The following is a 21,642-nucleotide window of genomic DNA, read 5'->3' as shown; positions in this document are numbered from 1 at the left end:
GCCTGTCAAGTTGCCCACTTTGTTTTAACGGAAGATGAAAAAATTTAGCTGTAAATCTATCTCCTTTTTTCACTCTATGACTTCATCTGAAATTCTGCATGTCGTTTTACTTTGTTCCCAGATACAAATCATTATCATCATGCTACACTTCTATGTTTGTCTAAGAAATAAATCACATATAAGTTTAATGGGGTATTACAGCAGACACCTGTGTCTGTCTACTCTTAAGTAAATCCTACTAAACTTAATGATGCTTATTCCCAGGTAAATGCATTTAAGATTTGCAGTCTGAATTTCTGGATCACAGATTGGAGGGCCATAGCAGAAGACATAGCTGCCATAATGAAGGGTGGAGAGGGCGCATGTACCATTAATGGTTGTGTAGTAGAGAGAATTTCATCAGATGTTGCTTGTCATACAACCAGGCAACCAATAACACCTGCTGAAATGTCCTCTTCTATATAACCATTAAAGGTACAGGAGCCCTCTCCAGACATTGCTCTATCTCTTTTCCCAACTCTGAAGCAGGATAGGATGAGTCTTGCGGTTTATTACTAGGCTGGAGGTAAGCCTTTACTGCATACTGAAATCAAACATAGGAGTTTATCAGACAAGAGGAATTGGAAGTATAGTCTGATGGCAATCTGAAGGCAATCATGGGGTTTAACGCTATTGCGTGATAACCCACTACACACAAATTTGGGCAATGGGAAGCCAGTCCGAACGCAATCATGTGGTTTCATGTTATTGCATGATAGACTGCCACATGCAAATGTGGGCAATGGCATGCTATTTTTGGGCAATGGGGAGCCAGTTTGAATGCAATGAGTATTCATGTAATTGGGCGAAACTAGAGACTCTAAGTGAATGAGTTCTGGCCCCACTTTCTTTTCATTTGAATTTACAAAATACAAAGAAATTAACTACCTTAGACTCAGGATCAATAAAACAGATATTGGAAATAATCTTCAGAAGTTAAATTTGAACTCTGACATGAAAAGCAAAGCCAAACAGGGAAGTATTACCAAACCAACAACAAGGTCATTGTGTTAAAGAGGGAGAGGGGGGAAAAGAGAGAGAACCTTTTGAATACAGTGGTACCTCGGGATACGAAATGCGCGGGTTACGAAATTTCCGGGATACGAAAAAAATCCATTAAAAAAAACTGTTCCGGGTTACGAAGGTTATTTCGGGTTACGAAAAAAATTTTGGTGCTTTTCGGCGCTTTTTCGCACGAAATCGCGGCTTTTCCCCATTAGCGCCTATGGCATTTCGGCTTGCGAATGCTTTTCGGGTTACGAAAGCGGCGGCGGAACGAATTAATTTCGTAACCCGAGGGAGCACTGTACCCTATTTATAGATCAGTGTGGGAGACACTGAATTACAAGACTCATTTGCTTTAGCCAGCAAAGACGCTGGTGAGGATGCTGGGAGTTGCAGTCTAAAAATATCTAGATAGCCACATGATTCCTAGCCAAGAATAAAACTTGGTGGTTATTTTTGTGAATTGTTAACCTGGAGAATCTGTTGGTGCTTTGGAAAGTTCCAAATGGATAAAATCATGCAAAAACAACAACAAATGACACACAAATATCCCATGTTTTCTGTGCAAAACCCATTTCTTTATGCAATAAACCCAACATGTGTTTCCGCACAGAATTGTCCCCTGAGATATTTGAATGTGGTGGGAATTTGTTCTTGTTCTTCTGTGCCTTCAGGTCATTTCCAACTTATGGTGACCCTAAGGCAACCCTACCATGGGGTTTTCTTGGCAAGATTTGTTCAGAGGGGGCTTTGCCTTTCCCTTCCTCTGAGCTGAGAAAGGCGACATTGCCCAAAGTCATTCAGTGGCTTTTCATGGCTGAGCAGGGATGGGAATTCTGATTGTAGTCCAAGACAAAACCACTGGCTCTTTAGAAACAAGTTGCTGATGGGAAAATAGGAAGCACACCCTATTCTGTTGCTGCTTGTAAGGATTGGTACTATCTCCAAGTTACAGCTGGCAGCCCTATTCAGTTGTTATTTATTTACATCACAACTTGCTCCCAATAATGAGAATGAAGAAAGCTAACAACATTTTTAACAGCATGGGTTAAAAACATTACAAAAGTTAAAAGGTGAGTTTGTAGGAACCAAGGTAGCAAATAATATTGGCAAGCTACGAATAGAAAGAATATTGGAAAATGGGGAAATAATGTGTTTCATGAGAGCTGGCAAAAGCTGATGGGGGAAATCCTGGGCTGACAAGAATTTTTGCAGTTTGGGATTTATTTTACCCAAAATTCACACTCTTTTGCAAAGGAGGGGTTTTGTTTCTGATTTTCATGTTGGCTTTTTAAATGTTCTACTTGCATAAAAAAGCCAAGCCTGAATTCTGCTTATTACATGCCCTGGACTGTGAAAAGACTTTGAAATGGGTGCAAACTTTCTTAAGAAGAAAATATGCCAAATTTCTTGGTTTTGCTAAAGTTAGAGAAGAATTAAATCTCTGCTGCAACCTCATGTGTCCAAACATTTAAGGGCAAATCACTTAGCCAGTTTTATATGATGGTTGCTTGATGAATTCACCATAGGTTGATATGCTTGATGAGATTCCCCATGTTAACCTGGAGAAAACATTTAAGGCATATCCAGTTTATTTCTCATCACAATGGAGAAAAGTGTATTTATTTGTCAGATAAAATTACGTCCCACGTTTCCTCAAGTGGGGATTCTCAAAATAATCCTAGAAGGCAGGTCAAATAGAGAAAGAAGCTGACTGGCCAATGGTCACCCAGGGAATTTCTCATCTCATTTGTGGATTAAATCTGTATCTTCCAAGTCTCTAACTCCAACCATTACACCATACTACATGGACTGAGCCAGCTGGAGCTCAGCACTTATCAGAGATAGTCTTCCTCTGGATAGTATGCTTGTGCATATTGAAATGCATAAGGAATTCGACAGTGTTCAAGGTTACCCATGGGCATGTGCAGAGTGCCAAATATGTTTAGAACTACAGAGCAGTGCTTCCAATGCAGGTGTCAGAGGTCCATATGGACTTTAATCTTAACAGCTCTCCTTTTGAGAATTTTAAGAAGATGCCAGCCACAACTGGCAAAACATCAGGAATAAACTCTTCCAGAACGTGGCCATATTACATAGACATTCAGGCGCCAGAGATACCATGAAGATGTTGCTTTAACCTGCTCAGTTCTCTATCTCAAAAACAGTCCTTTGTTCTTATTTCATGTCCAGGCCTTCTAACTATTGACTTATTGGCTATATGTATTGGTTACCCACCCCACCTGTACTGGGAGGAAGGCAGGGTAATAATAATAATAATAATAATAATAATAAGCCCTTGATGGCTTGGGTCCAACCTATTTGTGGGATCACCTTCTTCTGTACAATCCGCCCGGTGCACTCAGGACCTCTGGGAAGAACTTACTGCAACCAATAAAGACCAGACTGGCTGTGGCTACCTAGAGGTCCTTCTTCTCATCTGCTGCTCCTAAACTATGGAATGGCCTGTTGGAAGAGATCCAGAACATCCCCAATCTTGACTGCTTTAAAAAGGCTGTCAAAAGATGGATCTCTTCTGACAAGTCTCCCCTGATTAACTCAGGGCTTGAGCAGACAGGCCAAAATAAGGCTGCTTTGGGTCACTTTGGATGAATGCTGGTTAAATGATGCATGTGTCCTAGGAGGTTGGAAGCTGCGCTAAAGCCAGGCTCCACTCCTAAGGACTGGAACACAGCTTTGGCGCAGCTTCTGGCCTCTTCAGATGTGAGTGTCATTTAAACAGCATCCCTCCCAAGTGACCCAAAGCAGGTTTATTTTGGCCTGTCTGCCTGGGCCCTCACTTGGCCCCCGTTACTGTGGCCCCCATCTAGGATGCCGTTGGCTTCCTGTCCTTTGGTGACGTGTTTTTATCGTTTTATTCTTTGCCTTGTGTATTGGGAATTTTAAGGTCTTGGGTTGGGAGGGAGGGTGCGTTTATTCTGTATTTGATCTTTTTTATTGTGTATTTATATTCATATCGTAAGGCGCCTTGATCCACCCGGAGAGGCGGGATATAAATAAAGTTTTATTATTATTATCATCATCATCATCATTATTATTAATAAACTCCACCTGCTGGGAAAGAGGAGGAGGAGAAGGAGGAGGACAGCAAAGGGGCTGGGGCTGGTGGCACTGGGGCTCCTCCGCCGGTTCCCTTTCTGTCCCCAAACCCCTCGGGCGCCCTCAGCTGGCGGCCAGCGGCGCTGCCTTCTGCGAAGCAGGAAGAAGAAGAGGAGGAGAAGGCAGGCAGCGCGTGGCGGAGGCGGAGCCCGCGGGCCCCGCTCCCTCCCTCCCTCCCCGCTTCCCCTTCCAAAAGCCCAGAAGAGGAGGACAAGAAGAAGCCCAAGAAGCGGCAGAGGAAGAGCGGGCGCCTGCTTGAAATGCCCGGCGCTGAGCTCCCGGCGGAAAGGCAGAGGACGCCGGCGGCGGCGGCTCTCTTCTCCCCGTCCTCCTTTTCCAGGACGCGTCCTCCATTCCCGCCGCTTGGAGCCTGGCTGAGCAGCCTGGGGCTCTGGCTCTGACTAAGGCAGGGCAGGCTGGGCTTGGTTTGCTTTGAGCCGCAGCTTCCCCCGAGCTCCCCGCTCCCCTCCTGGGCAGCCTCTCGGGGCCTCTCTGGCTTGTTGCTGCCGCCGCCGGACGGAGAAAGGCCGGGAGCCATGAGGCACCTGCGCCCGGGCTGAGGGAGGGCTGGGCTGCTGGGCAGGAGCTGCAGAAGGAGCCCGGCCGCCCCTCGCTCGCCTCAGGAGGACTTCGCGGCAGCAGCAGCATCGGGAGCTTGGTCCGTCCCTCCTCGCCACCTTCACTCGCCCAGGAAGAAGAGGTAAAAGAAGAAGAAGAAGAGGGAGGGAGGGGAAGAGAGGAAGGAAAAGAAGTGGAGGAGGAGGAAGAAGGAGAAGGGAGGAAGAAGAAGAGGGAGAGGAGTAGGGGAAGGAAGAGGAGGAGGAAAGAGAGAAGAGCAGGAGAGGAAGAAGAAGAAATAGGAATAGAAGAAAAGGAGGGGAGGAAGAAGGAGAAGAAAGAAAGAAAGGGGAGAAAGAGAGAAGGGGAGGCATGGCAGGGCTCCTCTGATCCCTTTTCCGGGGAGAAACCTTGGGGGGCATTTTTCTTCATTTGGGGGAAGGAACCAGAAGAGGGACCCCCCCCCCCCCCCCCCCCCGGAGCAGTTGTCGTAGAAAGTGTCCTCAGGCGACCAGGCGTCCTCCTTTTGCGGGTCTTGTCCTCCATTGCAACTTCCTTCTCCCGGGGAAATTCCAGCGTGGCCTCCATTGGGAGGAGGAGGAGGGCATGCTTCTATCAGGGTGTTTGGCTTCCCATTTTGCCATGGCCTGCTTTTTGCCCTGCCTTGGCCTCCTTTGTGGGGAGGACCTCTGGCCATTCTGCCTCCACTGGAAACGCTGGCAGTCAATACGAAAAGGACCTTGTTGATGCCCCGCAAATAGGAAATGGCTGATGCTACTGACTTGCACATCCACACACCTTACAAAAGGTGAACCTATTGAGGGGTCGGCCAGATGTGTTCAGAGGGGGTTTGCCCTTGCCATCCTCTGAGGCTGAGAGAGTGTGACTCTCCTAAGGTCACCCAGTGGGTTTCTGTGGCCCAGCCAGGACTCGAACCCTGGTCTCCAGAGTCATAATTCACGCTGAAGGAGTCTAGTTTCTCATTTTCCACCCACATGCAATACTACAGGTGAACAACTGAAAAAACAACAACAATAATAAGCTGCAAAAATGCAAATCTAAATTGAACACTTGGTTTCTTATTGATTCAGATAAAAGAGAGGCTTCAGCAATGCTGCCACAGCCCCCTTCCTCAGTTTGATTAAGTAAAGTGAAGAGCAGAATAAGGCTTTGGGAGGCTCTGCCTTGAACTCCCTGGCACTGACTCCCAGCATATTAATTTGCACTTTTATCTCCACGTAGGTTTATAGAATCTGCACTTTACCCTTCCCAAGAGTCCATAGGATCCAGAGGGCTCTTAGGTGAACCACTCCTCCAGCTTCTTCCTCTCATTTGTGCAGCAATTACAGGATAGTAGTCAGAAGGGCCTACTCCGGAGGGTTGTTGGAAGGGGCAGTAAGACAGCAATGTATCTGAGCAGCATCTAATGCCAGTCTTTATTATTGTGATAACTTTTACTACTGTTTTCACGCCATGTTTGTCCATTCTACACTGGCCACAGTTGGAAAGAGGGAATGAAAAGCATGCTATGATCCAGTAGGACTCTTCCAATGCTTTTACTAGAGAAGAGGTGAGCAGCTGCCCCATTTGGAGACCCTCCAGTGATCAAAAACACTGAAGGAGGAATGTTTTGTCTCTCCCCCTTCTTTGGATCCCTTCCGTTCAGGTTAGCCTTCCTACCTGGAATGATGGAGCCATCCTGAGCTGCGTGATGTGGCCCATTTGCTGCAGGATCTGAAGCATATTTACTCAAAAGGAGGACCCTTTGTGCTCAAGGGAACTTGCCCCCCCCCCCCCCCCATGTAAATTTTTATTCATCTGACTCTGTGTTTTCTTGGTTTTGACTGTGCACCTAGCTGGGTTGTCTCTCTTCTCCAGATGACTTTGGAGTTCATGGTTTACAATATTCCCCACATCACTGGATGCCTGAACACTTGAAGAGCATGGTGCACATGTCCAGTGCAAGGCTGACTGACTCTACCTAGAGGAGGGGTGGGCAAAGCATAGGCTGAAAGGTGGATGTGGGCCCTGAGGCAGTGTTTGTGGCCCAGGACCTCTGTAGCCTTTTTTGGTAACATTTTATTGGCCAGAAACAGATGGTCATTTTTTTCCCCTGGAGGCCTTCCCAAGTGGAAATTCACCCTTTAGATTTCCACCTGCTTCCTACACACTGCTTAACATCTTTTTAAAAGCCAGTTTTTCCAAACCAGAAGTGGTCTTCTGGCCATTGCTAGATTTATTTATCTTTGTTTTTGTATTTTGGGCGGGCTATCTTTCCCCTAGATGCCCAGAAAAAAGCCCACGAGATCTGCCACAGTATTCCACCTGGCCTTAGACCCATTATATTAGAAGGCTCTCAGGAGCCACTGGCAGAATAAAAAACCTCCCCCCCCCCCCCCCCCCCCCGCGAGACCGAGCCTTTGTTTTACACCAGCTCTAGGGTACTTTTCCTGGATTTTGTACCTGCGGCTTTGATGGGAAATTAGGAGCAAAGGGTTTTCCTGTTGGGTTGTGAAACATGTTCAGTTATCTCTGGTATTGTCCTGTTGGTCAGAATCCCATCTTTCTTTCTTTCTTTCTTTCTTTCTTTCTTTCTTTTTTAAAAAGAGCAAAAAAGAGAACCGTACCCTTTCCACTTGTTACTTGTCCTTCAGTCTTCCCTTAGCCTCTCTTTTTGCCTTCTTCCTAAGTTCAGTTTCTTTGTTTGATGTTTTGGGTGTTGGCTGGCTGGCACTTCCCTCAAGTCATTCTATAAAGCACCATATTTACCGACACATACAGGTGACTGGTTTTAGGTCAGTGAAGGAGACAGTATTCTTTCCTGTCAGTGAGTATGTATGCTGTTTTGCACAATTTCAGCCTCTGGTAGGTGATAAAGTACTGTAGTACTTTCCAAGCTGTGACCTGTTGCCTAGTCCTTCCTGTTTCAGCTTCCTGTTGTTGAATCTCTGAACTCACTTGTTTACAACAGGTGGGAAAGGCTCTCAGCATCTTAGCCGCTCTCTGTTTGCTAGCATCTGCCCACGTGGTCTTCACTGTAGTGATTTCTTCTTCTTCTCTGTTAAGTGCTTTGGTCTGCTGTCTGTTGAACATTCCTCGCCTGGTTTGGATCATATCACCCCCTGTTTCTGGCTGCAATAACTCTTTTATTCCTCCTCACTTTACTCCTTCCCATGGTATCCCCCTCTGTGGCCAGTTAATTAAATGGGGGCTAAACTAGAACTGGCCTTAATTGCTTTTAACATATAAGGGTCTTTCTTTTTGAGCAACTGAGTGTTGGCTTTACTGGTCAGAATTGATTGCGATGGGGATTGCAGTAACTCTCCCAGAAAGGTCTTGAAGAAAACCCTTTTTCTAACATTTGTATTAGCTTCTGGGATGAGGGTGATGTTGGCACTGGTGGGGGAAAGATCCTCTTAGTACAACTTTGGAGTGTCCATTATTTTCTTGGTGGGGAGGCTTTCCTTGTGACTTTCGTAGGGGGAGGACATACAGATTTGTAGTGGGGTGGGGGCACCCCCACTGGAGGAAATACTTGCTTTAGACCAGCCTTTCTCAAATAGTGGGGCGGGCCCCCCAGGGGGGGCGCGAGGCTCTGTTATGCAGAGGTGTACTTATAACAATTTTATAGACAAATGATACTATTTACAGTCGCGCGGGGGGCGCGAAATGTTTTCTTCCTAAGAGGGGCATGACAGAAAATAATTGAGAAGCACTGCTTTAGACAAAGTGTTTCCCCTTGCTTTTTGGTTGCTGTTTTCTGGCAAAATCTCAACAGGAAAGGAAAGGATTTTGCATCCCTTCCCCTTTCACGTGTTGATTTAACATAATGTCTATTTTGGCCCTGAAACCAACATAATTCTGGATACATTGTTCTACTATAATTCGTTCATCTGGTTTTTCTCTCTAGCCTTTCCTCCCCACTCCCTCCACCTGCCTGGAACTCAGACTTGCCTGAGCCTTATTGGGAATGTTTGCACTTTTATCCTTTTCTGCAGATACATTTCCAGATCAAGGGTATGGGGAGGCGAACTGAGGTGAGGGGTGTATCTAGCCTGCCACCCACACACCACAGATGTAGCACATGCTTTGCATTTGTAAGATCCCTGTTTCAAGCTTTTATGCTTTTAGTTATAGAATCCCTAAAAGCAGAGCTGGAAAAGATCCCCCAGAATTACAGTGGGCCCTTGGTATCTGCTGGAATTTGGTTTCAGGATCCCCCATGGATACCAAAATATGTGGATGCACAAATCCCATTAAATACAGTGGCATAGTAAAATGATGCCCCTTATATAAAATTGTAAAATCCAGGTTTGCTTTCTGGAATTTATATATTTTTAAAAATATTTTCAAGCCATAGATGCGTGAATCAGAGGATTAAATAATCCATGGATATGGAGGGCTGACTGTACTGCTGTTCAGAGTAGATTATATTGTTTTAGATGGGCTCAAATGGTCCCTGTTCTTATAAGACAGCTCTTCAGAAATTCATGAATAGTTGTCATCTAAGGTCCAAAACATACTCCAGAAATAATTCAATTAAGAGATTTCTTTTATTGCCCTGACCCAATGCTTGGGAATTCTGGGAATTTTGGGAGACATTTAGCCTTCCCTGTCAGAGAGCTCTGGTGCCACAATCAACTACAGTTTCCAGGATTCCTTAGCACTGAGCCAGGGCAGTTAAAGCTGTCTCAAACTGGATTATTCCTGCAGATTTGGACCTCAGTGTGTGTAGCAAATTCATAGCAGATGGGGGTATTTGAGGCAACCCCTTGCTCACATACTGTCTAGTGGAGCAGTTAAGGTATAGAGATACAGAATTATGAATTAAGAATGCCTTGGATCAGCTCTTAACCTCTGCCAGGATTTCACTAGGTAACTCTCACCCACCATCTCTTCTCTTCAGTTCTATTCTGCAAAATGGGGGTGATGTTACTGATGTATCTTGGGAGGGTGTCTTTTTTAAAAGTCAGATAGAAACTCTATGAGAGGTACTTTGAATTGTATGTAGTAGACAAGTACTAAGTAAAGTTAATGAATTGGCTAGATTATAGATGACTGTGAATGCAATAATGTGCATGTTTACTTAGACTTAACTCCTTTTGTATTCAATGTGAATTACTCCCAGGAAAGTATTATATGCTTTCAGCTTGCATTTCTCAGCTGAACTATCTGTGAACTCTACCATCAGAGATAACAACCTGTTGGTACTACACTGTGGTGACTTAGAATCCTGGACAGTTTACTTCACCCTCTTGGTAAAAGCTACATAACTGTCATTATGTGTGCATTTATTTAATGGAACGTAATTGTGGGGATCCAGTGTGGAGGAAGGGGTTGCTTAACCCTTTCTATGCCAGCCTTTTCTCTAGTGGTAGTGTCTATTCCCCCAAGCTTCTGGTGCCACCTTTGAATGGTGGTGTGGAGTAACTGATGGATTTCAAACCTTCCCAAAGATACCTCCACCTAGAACTGAAGTCTCCAGTGGTGACCTTCTGTTAAAAAAAAAAATGTTAGAGTAAAATTGCACACCAATCTGTGAATGCACAGAGTAGTCCTTAATGATTCATTTCCTCCCAAGACACTTCAGGCGTTTACTCACTTTTGGACATCTATATGTACTAGAGGCTAGAATGCAGGTAACAGTTGATTTACTAAGATAAATGGCCACTGTTCTCTCACATTGCTTTACCATCCTTATACGTAGTTAAGTGAGGGGGAGATGGATTGCAAAGGAGGGAGAGGACTGCAAACTGGTGAAATCTAAGAAATGTTTTGAGAAGTTCTCCGAAATGCTTTCAAGCATTTTATTCATATTTGTACTAAAGTTTGCATTGGTTCTACTTCAGCAGGCATGGGGAATCAAGTGGAGAAGCTGACCCATTTAAGCTACAAGGAGGTTCCCACAACTGACCCGACAGGCATGGACAAAGATGATGGTCCCAGGATTGGTGTCTCCTACATATTCTCCAATGATGATGATGATGTGGAGCCACAGCAGGACTCAGTGGTGTCGGACCTTAGCAGAGAGCATCCCTCATCACAACCATATGACCCTCAGTTGCATGAAGTGGAGTGTTCCATTTATTATCGCGATGAGTGCATTTATCAGAAAAGCTTTTCTGGCAATGATGAGGTGGATGGAAGTGGCCATCTAGCCACTTATACTCCAGAAAATCTGTTGAACAAGTGCAAACCTGGTGATCTGGTGGAGTTTGTGTGCCAGTCCCAGTATCCCCACTGGGTGGTGTACGTAGGGGATTTCCAGGTGGTCCATTTACAGAGGTTGGAAATAGTGAACAGCTTTCTGACAGATGCCAGCCAGGGCCGGAGGGGACGCATTGCAAACCAACTGTATCATTACAAACCACTCAGTCCAGCCACCGTGGTGCAGAATGCCCTGGATCAAGTGGGTTGCAAGGACCAGGATCTCAGTTGGAGGAACTCTGAGTGTTTTGCAGCCTGGTGTCGTTATGGCAAGCGTGAGTTCAAAATTGGTGGTGAGCTGCGCATAGGCAAGCAACCCTACCGGTTGCAGATCCGGCTGGGAGTGAAACGCAGCCACACCCTGGAGTTCCAGAGCCTGGAGGATCTTATTATGGAGAAGAGAAGGAATGACCAGATAGGGAAGGCTGCTGTCATCCAAGAACTGTCCAGCCATCTGCAGGCAGCAGAGGCAGAAGATGATGACGATGATAATGAGGCAGGTGCCCAGACTGTGGCGGAATAGCAGCAGCTTTTGCACAACTGGGCTGCTTAGCCTGGGTGATGGGGATTAAAACTGAAGGCGGCGAAATTGAGCTGTTATAAGCCCTTTGGGCTGCTTCAGTGCAGCTTCACTCCAATCACATGTGAAGTGAAGGGGGAAAGCTGATTAAGTATCAGCACTTTAGCACTTAACCCCTTCAGTGCTCAGTACAACCAGCAACTTTAATTGTTGAGGGTTAAAACTCAGGGAGCTCTTCATAACTCTCTGTTTATGCATAGTTCTCCCCTCCCAGACCCTCTTCCTCTCCCCTAGCTTCCACTGTTCTAAATTAGATGAGTCCTAGCAGCTCTCAACTACATAATTAAATTTCCTAGCTGGGAAGTTCCCCCTTTGCTGTTCTGCCCTCCCCACCTTCTTTTTACCACCTAATATTCATTGGCATTTCTGGAATCTATTTACTTAAGTTTATTGGCTGTGACCTCTATGGGGACCTTCCTGATTTCCCCTCAACAAGCCCTCCAAGGATTTAATGGCTAAAACACTGTTAATGTTGTGTAACTGGGTTGGCCTGTTTGTGCTGGCTGTTTTTAATAACGTGAAACAACTTGGGGAAATATGGAAGGGTTTCCTTTCTGTGGCTTCTCTGAAAGCACAGGAATGCTGTTGGAGCTCCATCTCTGTTTTTTGCTCGGGATCAAAAAAAAATTTAAGCAGAAGAAAGGTTGCAAACTACAGTATTAGCCAGAATGAACTCCCACTTCTTGTTCAGCCATGTTCACAAGAAGTGGTTTCAACTTTCCTTCAAGTGCGATTTAAATAATTGGCATAGTTTCACCTGGTTACTGTGGAGCTAAGTTGAGCCATACCCATTAGCTTCACTATATTTTGTTGGGAAATTGGGAGCTATTTAAACTGGGGGCACTGGGAGGTGATAGAGAGTTGGACCCACATTAACACCATTGGTTACTGCCATATTGATTTACTTCAAATCCAAGTACTGTTTGGGCACATCTTAAGTTACTGCAAAATGTGAATTCATTCTAAATCAGCTTAATAGCTTTGTATCTCCAAAGAATGCTAGCAAATGACTGCTCTTTTTAAAGATCTTTTAGTCTTTGCATAGAACCAAAATTTTTGCGTTTCCACAAAAGTGAAACTTTTTTGTAATGCAGATGCATCCTGGTTTGACTGGTCTGAGGATCAGAGTGTTGGTTAATTTAGAAGGGACATATTTTCTCCCTCGGCTTTGCATCGTGGTTTTGGTTTAATTGTGAAATTATTGATTTCAGTGTCCCAGGAAAGTTACTTCAGAAGATCTTTAGGCATTATTTTGTATTGCGTTGTAGGTGCTTCAGACTGTACGAAAAATGTTGAATAGAGGATAGAAAATGGAATGAGGGTGACTTTTGTGTGAAGCAGTTGGGTTATTTTCAAGATAGGGAAATTTTGTCTTCACCTGTGACAAGTAGATTCCCCTTGAAACCTTTCTTCTTGTCAAGCGATATTTTTGGAGAAAGAAAGAGGGAGCAATTGTTCTCCTTTTGGCAGTAGATTTGATTAGAAGCTGTTTGACTAGTCTTGTCAACAGCTCACAGCAGTGGAATGAGAGGGATGCAAGACTTCCTTCCTAGTGTTTATTTGTACATGACTGCTGGTAGTACAATTGGGTAGACCATGGTTCCGTGATACCCTTTCATTTCAGTGAGGCTTAGATATGAGCCATTTGTGATGGATTGCTTTCTGGCTGCCTGTTGAGTCTCTTTTTCTAGATTCCAGTTAATAGAAATGTTAGTGTGACTGTGTATATGTTTTCTCTTCACCTGAAAAGACTGTTAACTTCCTCACACTTTGAACAATAAAGAAATAGTTGTTTTCTCATATGAACCTCGGGTTAGAATTAAGTAGAGGAAATTAGTATTTGGAAGCAAAGGTGTTCAGAATAATTAAGCAGCATATTAAAAATATATTCATTCAGCTATGTTTTCTCCATCTCCTATTGCCTGCAGTGTTGTTTATTTCACTGCTTGATGCAGAAAACTCTACCACTTCTGCGTTGCAGGATTCTTTTTCATCCATGAGCCTTGGTTTAAGTGAAGCAGGTGGCTGCAGTGTACTCTGGTGTATTCCTGTGGAAGTCAACAAAACTACTCCAGAGTGTAAGATACTTAGGGAATGTGACTTGTCTGAAACAAATGAGTTCCAGTTATTATTCTATTTGTTGTGATTCTTAAGTGGAACCTGTAGCATATGAAAAATGCTGATGAGATGTTTCCCCTTGCCTCTTTTAATCCATTCTTCAAGTAGGTGGTTATAGTTCAGTTCTATTTGCACTGATTCAGAAGCCACTTAAGTCATAATCTTTAATCAGCATAGTCTGTTATCCCCAAAGATAGTAACAGCAACCCTCAAACTTCTCTTTTTGAAGCAGTCAGACTGAGGTTAGTGGTGTTAATGAAAACAGATGGCTACTTCCAGATTGTAGTTTAAGGACCAGTCTGTACATTCAGCAGTATGAAGTGTTAAATCCTGTCCAAGTCTATTCCACTTAAGGCTATAGGTGGAAGATGGATGGTCACATGATTTCATCTCTACAAAAATATCCCCACAAAGGGGAAAAAACACAGTACATAAAAAAAAAGTCATGCCAGGGAGAAGTATAATATGAGCCCTGTATTAATTTTCTTATGTATACAGCATCAGTACCATAGATACCCATGGGGCACTTAGGCATGTGACTTTGTTTTTCTCTCTCACCTGTAGCCTGGAAGTAATACAATCCAAGAAAACTTTTGCTGCTTTGCTTTGCTGTCTTCTAAAGTCCATGAACTTCCAGTTCTCATCTAATTGTTGAACATCAAAGCCAAGTCAGGATTTACATCAGGAACTTGGATTAAGCCATTCTTTACCTATATTACTTTTAGGCAGGGGGTAGGTTTAAGGACAGAACCTGAGATGTACTACTGCTGCTGGGCTTTTCAGTTTTAAGATTGCAAGAACATCTAACAGAAGGAGCCGTATGCTAGTAAACATGGGTTTGGCTGAAAGAACCATACAATATACATTTTGCATAATTTGCTTCCAGCAGTATTACTTACTTACCAGCCGCTTACTATTGTTTTGTTTTGCTTTAATGAAATTTGAACATGTCTAAGGTTCTCTCAGCACACAGACTGTGTCAGTAGTTTCATTAAAGTATGTGAACTACAAGCTTTGTCTCTGTGCTGTGTGAAGAGGGAAATTGCAGTCGAGCCTTTCTCTTCCATGTATCTCATGGGAATAAATGGGAGCTGGTTGTGAGTAGCATTTCAGTAGCTTCCTATAATTTGTGCCCAAACAGAATGGAGAAATCCAGAAACCAGTGGGGGTCTCTTCTCTTTATTTCCCCTTTGTGAAATAATGGTTTGGGATGCTCTAATAAAAGATTTATGACTCAGTGAAAACTCAGGGTGGCACATGCTTATGTAGGAACTTGTATTTATTTGCAAAGGTAAAAACTAATTGGGTACAGATTTAAGCGGGAGAGGCAGTGGGAACAATTTGTGTATGTGTATGCAAGTGTATTCTTTTTCTGGTTCTCTTGGGGTTCATAGGTGAATGTTTTTCCCATGTGGTACTGCAAAGTAATGGAAGAAAGGTTGTAGGAGAAAAGCAACACAGAGAATAATCAAGCCCCCATGTACTCCTCTTCTTCAGGTTTCTCCCCTTTGCACCTTCCCTAATGGAAAAAGAAGCCTGAACCTATATGCTAGGATCCCCTTGGGTGACTGCACTCATGGAAGTCAAGGAGTCAGCAGTGGTGCCCAGAGGAAAAAGGTTGAACACATAGTTGCAGTGAGAGAAAGTGGGATATATCACTAGCACATGAGACAGGAGGAAAAGCCTGGTTACTATATCACTTGCCATTGCTGACTCACTGTGTGAGCATAGAGAAAATGTATCCACATCCATTTTAGACCAATACACAATGTAGTATGCACTATAATGATTCTAGGCAAAGAATACACTTGTACTACATGCTTAGAGCAGTTTGATACTACTTTCCTGGCATTTGTAGTTTGCACAGATTGTTAGAGTTCTCTGCTAAACAGCTATAGTGTCATTGTTGAATATCAGCATTAGAACTCTGCAACAGAGACCTCAATATACTGCAGCAGGGTCCCATTCACACCACACAATTATATCACTGGATTCCACTTTAAAATTCTGGGGCTGGTAGTTTAGTGAGGCCCTAATGCTCTCTGTCTGAGAACTCTTATATCCCTTCTTGAACTGCAAATCCCAGGATTTCATAGGCTGTTACCAGGGCAATTAAAGTGGAATATAGCACTATAATTGTATAGTGTGAATTAGCCCCTTAGTTCACATCAGGTAGAGCCATGATGGTTAAAATGGTATCAAACCGCTGTAGCTGCAGTGTAGATAACACTCATACACTCATGTTTGCCACTAAATGTTAATCTTTGTCTTCAGAATAATTTCCTGACATTTTCTAGAAGGGAGAATTTTGACTGACGCAGCTTCACTCATCACAGCATTGTTGTGATAAAGAGAGGAAGCTTTATCTGCAAAAACTCTCCTTTTGGACTATATGGTACAAGAAACCTCTTCCTTGATCCAGCAGATGTTTCTGATCTCTAGAATCAATATTTACTGAGTAATGATGCTGAACCTGAATTTTGTATAGAACAAAAATTTATTTCGCTATGTAACAGGTGGCTGTAAAATGATATTTTCATACAAGTATTTTTAAAAGAAAGTCCATCATGAGAATATTTACATTTTTTGAAAGTTGTATTATTTTTCGCACAAAAAGTATAGCCTCCAAATCAATTTTTATTTTTGTCATTGGTGATCTAAAAGTATTTTCTAGGTCATAAATCTAATGTAAAAACTATAGATGTCAAACATTATGAAACTATGTATCTACAAGGTACTAAGCTGTAAATTAACTGTGAAATATATTTTCCCTATGTGTCTGGAACTCTGGCAATGATTTACAGAAGAACAAGAAAAATATTTTCCCACCTTTTTTTTAAACCCATGATCTGTTTTACTGATAAAAGCAAGTACTTAACTCACTGCTGTCAGGTGCAAACCAAATGTATTTCTTAACTAATATGTTGGTGCAGCATAAAAGGAGTAGTATGAATGCACACCCTGTCAACACAAACAAAGCCAGTGCTACAAGTTAATTCCAGGCAAACTGGGATTTCTCTGACAGAGTGACTCAGAAATTTTGCTGATGTAATATTTTCAGAGCTATCACCAGGGAATTGTCATGATCTCCAACAAAAGCTTCATGCTGTTGTAATTGGTCACACAATGCTGGCTAGGTCAAAAGAAGCTGGGTAGCTGTAGCAATTCCACACACCCCTTAGAGAGTATTGTTGGAACCTTCTTTCAACTCCCAGTGCAAATATCCTGAGCACTCAAATGCCTTCTGTCAATATTTTCTTTGCATGTAAGATACCCACATGTAGGCAGATTTTTATAGGAAATGTAAGTGTTGGAAACAAAATTTTTGTTATGTCCTGATGTGACATGTGATTCCCCAGCAATCTTTCATTCTACGGGCTGCTCAGGGCCACAGCATCAAAACACTCCAGACTGCTACATAAAGCCAGCTGTCTATATTAAAAAAATTAATTCCCCCTCCCCCTATGGACTCTGTAGTAACATCTTTTTATTTGCTTTTGTTAAAAGGGGTCTTCCTCAGCATGGGCAAAATCTAAATATATGAAGGGGGGTGCTAAAAAAACTTTCTCTCTTCTTTCTATTCATTGTTGCTGATTAGGATGCTTTAGTTCAAGGACAAGGAACATTTGGTCAACCAAATGTTTTTGGACAGTAATTCCCACCTTTCCATTATCTATGGCTGTGCTGAGTGAAGTCTAACAATTTTCTTTCTTTAAAGAACACAACACCTGGAGTGCCAAAGATTCCCCACCTCCTGCATTAATTTAAGTTTGGCAAGTCCTTAAACTTGAGCTGTCCTTTTCATACCAATAATATTTTTTCTGGAGTAAGGCTCTAAATGCTTGAAACTTTTAGCCCATGCCTTCCTTGTCACATCACTTGTCTCTGAGTAGCACTAATGGCATGACTCATAAGTGATTGGGGAATATCCATTTGCATGTACACTAAGTAAAACCAGGCTTGAGTTTTAAAAGGTCACACTTTTAAAAATGGATGACAGTCCCTAGCTTTAAATGCTGCCTAGAATGTGTGAGTAGATCACGGGAAATGAGATTGCTAGTGTGTATGCACCCTTGTTTGAAACAAGTCATGCTTTTTATTTGACTCAGGGTCTGTGTGCTTTTGACACATCACTAGCATAAGTCTGCTGTGACAAGATGAGCAAATAAGAAAGCCAGTCCAATCCAGTCTCATTAGGCTGGTTTTGTTTTTGTTTTTAATGCAAATGGTATTACCATTTGTTAGACAGGTATTGTACTTTTTCTATGCTATTTGTGTGGGAGAAGTTGAGGCATGAATTTCTACACATGTAGTTAACTACATTCCAATAGGCATGCTGTTAATATAGACAAGCTCTGAGTGATATCAATATTCCAACCATTTGTCTATTATGCTTTCTAAATTAGTATAATGGCGAAGAAATTATGCTGACAAATTCCTTGGTTTTTCATGTGTGGCTTGTTCTGTGCCTTTTCCAGCTAATGTGAAAGACAGAGGAGGAAAATCAGTGGCACACATTACCCACTACTGGCATTGACACTGAGTGTACAAGGAATGTAGCATGAAAAGCAAACGGCCTTAGTCCAAAGAAAAACACTGTGCCTTCAGAACTCCAGAGAAGCACATTGTGCCTCGAATAGCTGCAGGATGTAGAGATAACAAAGACGATAGGACTCATTTCTCCAAGAGTCCTTTTCATAATAGTAATCTTGATATTGTAGGGAGTCTGGGAACTTAGGTGAACTCCTTTGACTGTTAAGAACATATGTGAAGAGGTTGTAGGATGTTGTGAGTTTGGAATAATGCTCATGTACCCACTGGCCAAACCTTGACATAGCTGCATTTTTGGATGTGTGGGCCTATTAGGATCTCCCTTTCCATGGAGGACCTCTATAAATATCTGACTCTTTCACATGGACTCTGAACATATGGCCTGCAGGAGGTATGAGTAGCATGCCAGTCACTGATGAGCCAACGTTAACAGCATGAGCCCAGCAGATCTGCTCTGAGTATACAGGGTGGGTGGAAGGGGTTGACATTCTAGATGGTTTTATTGCAATATGGGTAGCTACTTTATGTGAGCCCACAGCTTGGAGAGATCACTGCTTGGCCAAACTTGTAGAGTTGAGTTATGCTGCTCTTAAAGAGAAAGTCTTGTCCTTTAGGCAAAGAGCTAATACTTCCTATTGAGAGCTTGCTTCAACAAGGATGCTGTAATGAAAGCATCAGAGTGGGCCAATATAACACACACACACACACTGCTTATATGTGTTGTCAGAGGTAATGCTTCTGAATTCAAGGCCACATTATTTATCTGTTTTCCTCTCTAGCACTTAGAGTAAAATATCTGCCAATCTGAGAAGTGATGAGATGGTTCATCTAAAGTAATTGATATTGGTGATGAATTTATATAGCACTACTTTGTGTTGACAAATCATGACCTTTTAAAAAAATCAGTTATGAATTTGAAGTCTCCTAATTATAAAGCAGATAATGGGTTTCCTTTTTGGAGCATTTCAGATTTTGCACTTTGTCTGTGAAATACTAAAAAAAACCCCTCTCTCCCTCAACCCTGCAGTACAAAAGCTTTCCCTGAAGTGATGGAGGGTTATCAATTGGTTTGATATGTGTGCTCTTGAACAATTAACTATAATGATTTCTTTCAGGAAGAACCATGTAGGAACAAATATTTCTGAAAGAAAACTAGTACTTTTTAACAACAACAACAACAAAAAAAGTACAGACAATACAGAACTGAGTTATTCCAGGTAGAAGAGATTGGTGTGTATTACATACACAGCTGAATCATTTTTCTAAATGGCCGAACAGACGTCCCTTTTACGCTGTTGTTCAGGCGGCTTCAGGACATGCCATTTTGACACCACATGTCCGGAAGCCACCCTGATCGTTTACATGTGGGCAGCTTCATGATACTGTGAACATTTCCAATCACATGCTGCTGGACTGTCATGAAGCAGGCTTTGGGCTTCGGTGGGGCCAGAAAAACCGGCTTTTTGCCAGCTGAAAAAGGAGTGGATCTTTGCTGCTCTTTTTCGGCTGGCTTCAAGGCAGCTCGGGGCTGTGGTGTGTGTTTTCTGTGGCCTCAATCTGTCTTCAGAAAGGGCAGCTGTTCCAGTCCTATATTTCTCTCTACAGTTGTTAGCGTCCAGTCTATCACTTTTATGAATCAAAGCTGGAGGTCTAACTACATTTCAGTGAATGAGTATGCTTTTTAATGCACAGCTGTCGCTTTGTGAATGCAAATTGAAAAGAAAACTATCTTGACTTCAGGCTAGATTCTTCTAACTATTCCAAGTTTTATTTTCCCTTTTAATACAGCAAGATACCATTATGTTTCCTAAAATGTATAATAGCAATAGTTCTTTTTTATATCCATGAGTGATATATTTTGTGAATAATTGTTTCCCAAAGTTTTGATCTGTGGGGCACAGGTTTGTTGGGTTCCTTTTGGGGCGTTAAAAATAGAAGGGCATGTCACTTTGAAAAAAAAATATTTTCCCAATGATCTTCCAGAACACCAGGTAGTCTTAGAAAACCTAATATTGGGGGAAAACAGACCGGCAAAATGCAATGTCTTCCCAGTGGTCTGGGGATGTGGCATATGCATGACACATGCCCGCAAAACATTGGGAACATGCCATGAAGCCACCTCACTAACCACACAGCAGCAGTTTTTTGGTGCTCCTGTGGCATGGCATTTAGACTCTGCACGCTGCTGGAGCTCCAAAAAGCTGCCGTGGCGGCAGCAAAAGCACCTTTTTCCTGGTGCAAAAAGGAGCAGTTTTCTGCCATTTGTTTTTGTGCTGGGAAAGTGTCAGGTTGGGGGCATGGTGTGGGATTGCTGCAGCACCATGGCGTGCTGCTCTGCAGTGGCCCCAATCCAGCCTTTTTGGGCCATCTGTTTCACAACATTGTCTCCCAGTACTTTTGTCTCTGGCTTTTCCCTTGCAGGACACAGGAATAAGAGTGTCTTTCTGGGCAATGGGAATACTTCTAGAATATAATGTGAGCTGAGTTAAGCAGTCTTGGTATCACGTTTCTTTCCTTGAATGATGTTGCCTAAACACTGATGCATTGTCTGGATCCTGTGCCAGATCAAGACCTCCAGGATTTAATCCATCCACTATGGGCAATGTGGATGCACCCAACTTGAATTTTTCCATTCTCCCATGGCATAAAGTTTGGGAACCATTGTTCTAAGCTATCTTTCCTAAGTGAATATCAAAAATTGTTTGCTCAAATGTCAGTTCTTTCCATGGGGAAAAAAGTAAAGATTCCTGATTGTACTACTTTCCTTCAAAATGAAGGGTATTGCCTAGTTATTAAGAAGAAATAAAAGATTTGTAATATCTTTTAAATGCTTTTCCTATGAGTCTTTTCCTCCACTTGTTCATTTTATATAAATTTGGAAATTGAGTGATTTTCTTAATGTGGATGTGCAGAACACATGGATTAGGTAACTATTGAGGCACCTCACTGCCCAAAAATCTTCAAAAAGAATCAGTAAGAAGCTCAAAGCATACTCTTCCCATTTTATTCCTTTCCAGGTTAATCTGATGGACCTTCTAAATAAAAAGTAGTAGCTCAATGTTCGGGAGAGCCAGTATGGTGCAGTGTTGAGCATTGGACTCTGGGAGACCAAGATTCAAATCTCCAGTCAGCCATGAAATCATAGAGACGTAGTTGTATTAATCTGGAAAATCAATATGCAAAGGGATCTTGTAGCATCCTCCAAACTAATGGAGCACAAGAAATTGTAGCATAAGTTTTTGTAGACTTGGTTTGCTTCCTCAGATGCAGTGCAGTCTACGAAAGCTAATGCTACCATTTCTTGTGCTCAGTTAGTCTGAAAGGTACTAAAAGATCCCTTTGCATACTTAAAAAATAAAAGCAACCAGTCTGTGGCAAAGAAGCTGCTCACAGGTCCTCTAAACTGTGTGTGTGTGTGTATGTGTATGTGTGTTGTGTGCCTTCAAGTCATTTGTGACTTTTGG

At 42.7% G+C, this 21,642-nt stretch overlaps 1 protein-coding gene across 3 annotated transcripts; it reads left to right on the top strand.

Annotated features, from left to right (window-relative positions):
* Positions 1-4,351: 4,351 nt before the first annotated feature.
* On the top strand, positions 4,352-21,006 carry LRATD2 (LRAT domain containing 2). 3 transcript variants are annotated; one of them, XM_042462893.1, is made up of 2 exons: positions 4,352-4,864; positions 10,575-21,006. In XM_042462893.1, the coding sequence occupies exon 2, from the start codon at positions 10,577-10,579 to the stop codon at positions 11,450-11,452; it is 876 nt and encodes a 291-aa protein (XP_042318827.1). In that variant the 5' UTR covers positions 4,352-4,864; positions 10,575-10,576; the 3' UTR covers positions 11,453-21,006. The 3 variants fall into 3 exon arrangements, with proteins under 3 accessions (XP_042318827.1, XP_042318826.1, XP_042318825.1); XM_042462892.1 differs by having other exon boundaries at positions 10,572-21,006; XM_042462891.1 differs by lacking the exon at positions 4,352-4,864 and adding an exon at positions 5,233-5,530.
* The last annotated feature ends 636 nt before the right edge of the window (positions 21,007-21,642 follow it).

The sequence above is a fragment of the Sceloporus undulatus genome, chromosome 4 (genome assembly GCF_019175285.1).
Source record: "Sceloporus undulatus isolate JIND9_A2432 ecotype Alabama chromosome 4, SceUnd_v1.1, whole genome shotgun sequence".
In the NCBI taxonomy this organism is placed as follows: Eukaryota; Metazoa; Chordata; class Lepidosauria; order Squamata; family Phrynosomatidae; genus Sceloporus; species Sceloporus undulatus.
This window is presented reverse-complemented; position numbering and strand designations above follow the sequence as displayed.

What these genes read in the sequence shown, in the direction of transcription:
- LRATD2 (XM_042462891.1), top strand. Translation starts at nt 5,494, where the DNA reads ATGCTACTGACTTGCACATCCACACACCTTACAAAAG. An exon ending in ATCCACACACCTTACAAAAG is followed by an intron (nt 5,531 to 10,574) that starts GTGAACCTATTG and finishes CTACTTCAGCAG; the next exon opens with GCATGGGGAATCAAGTGGAG.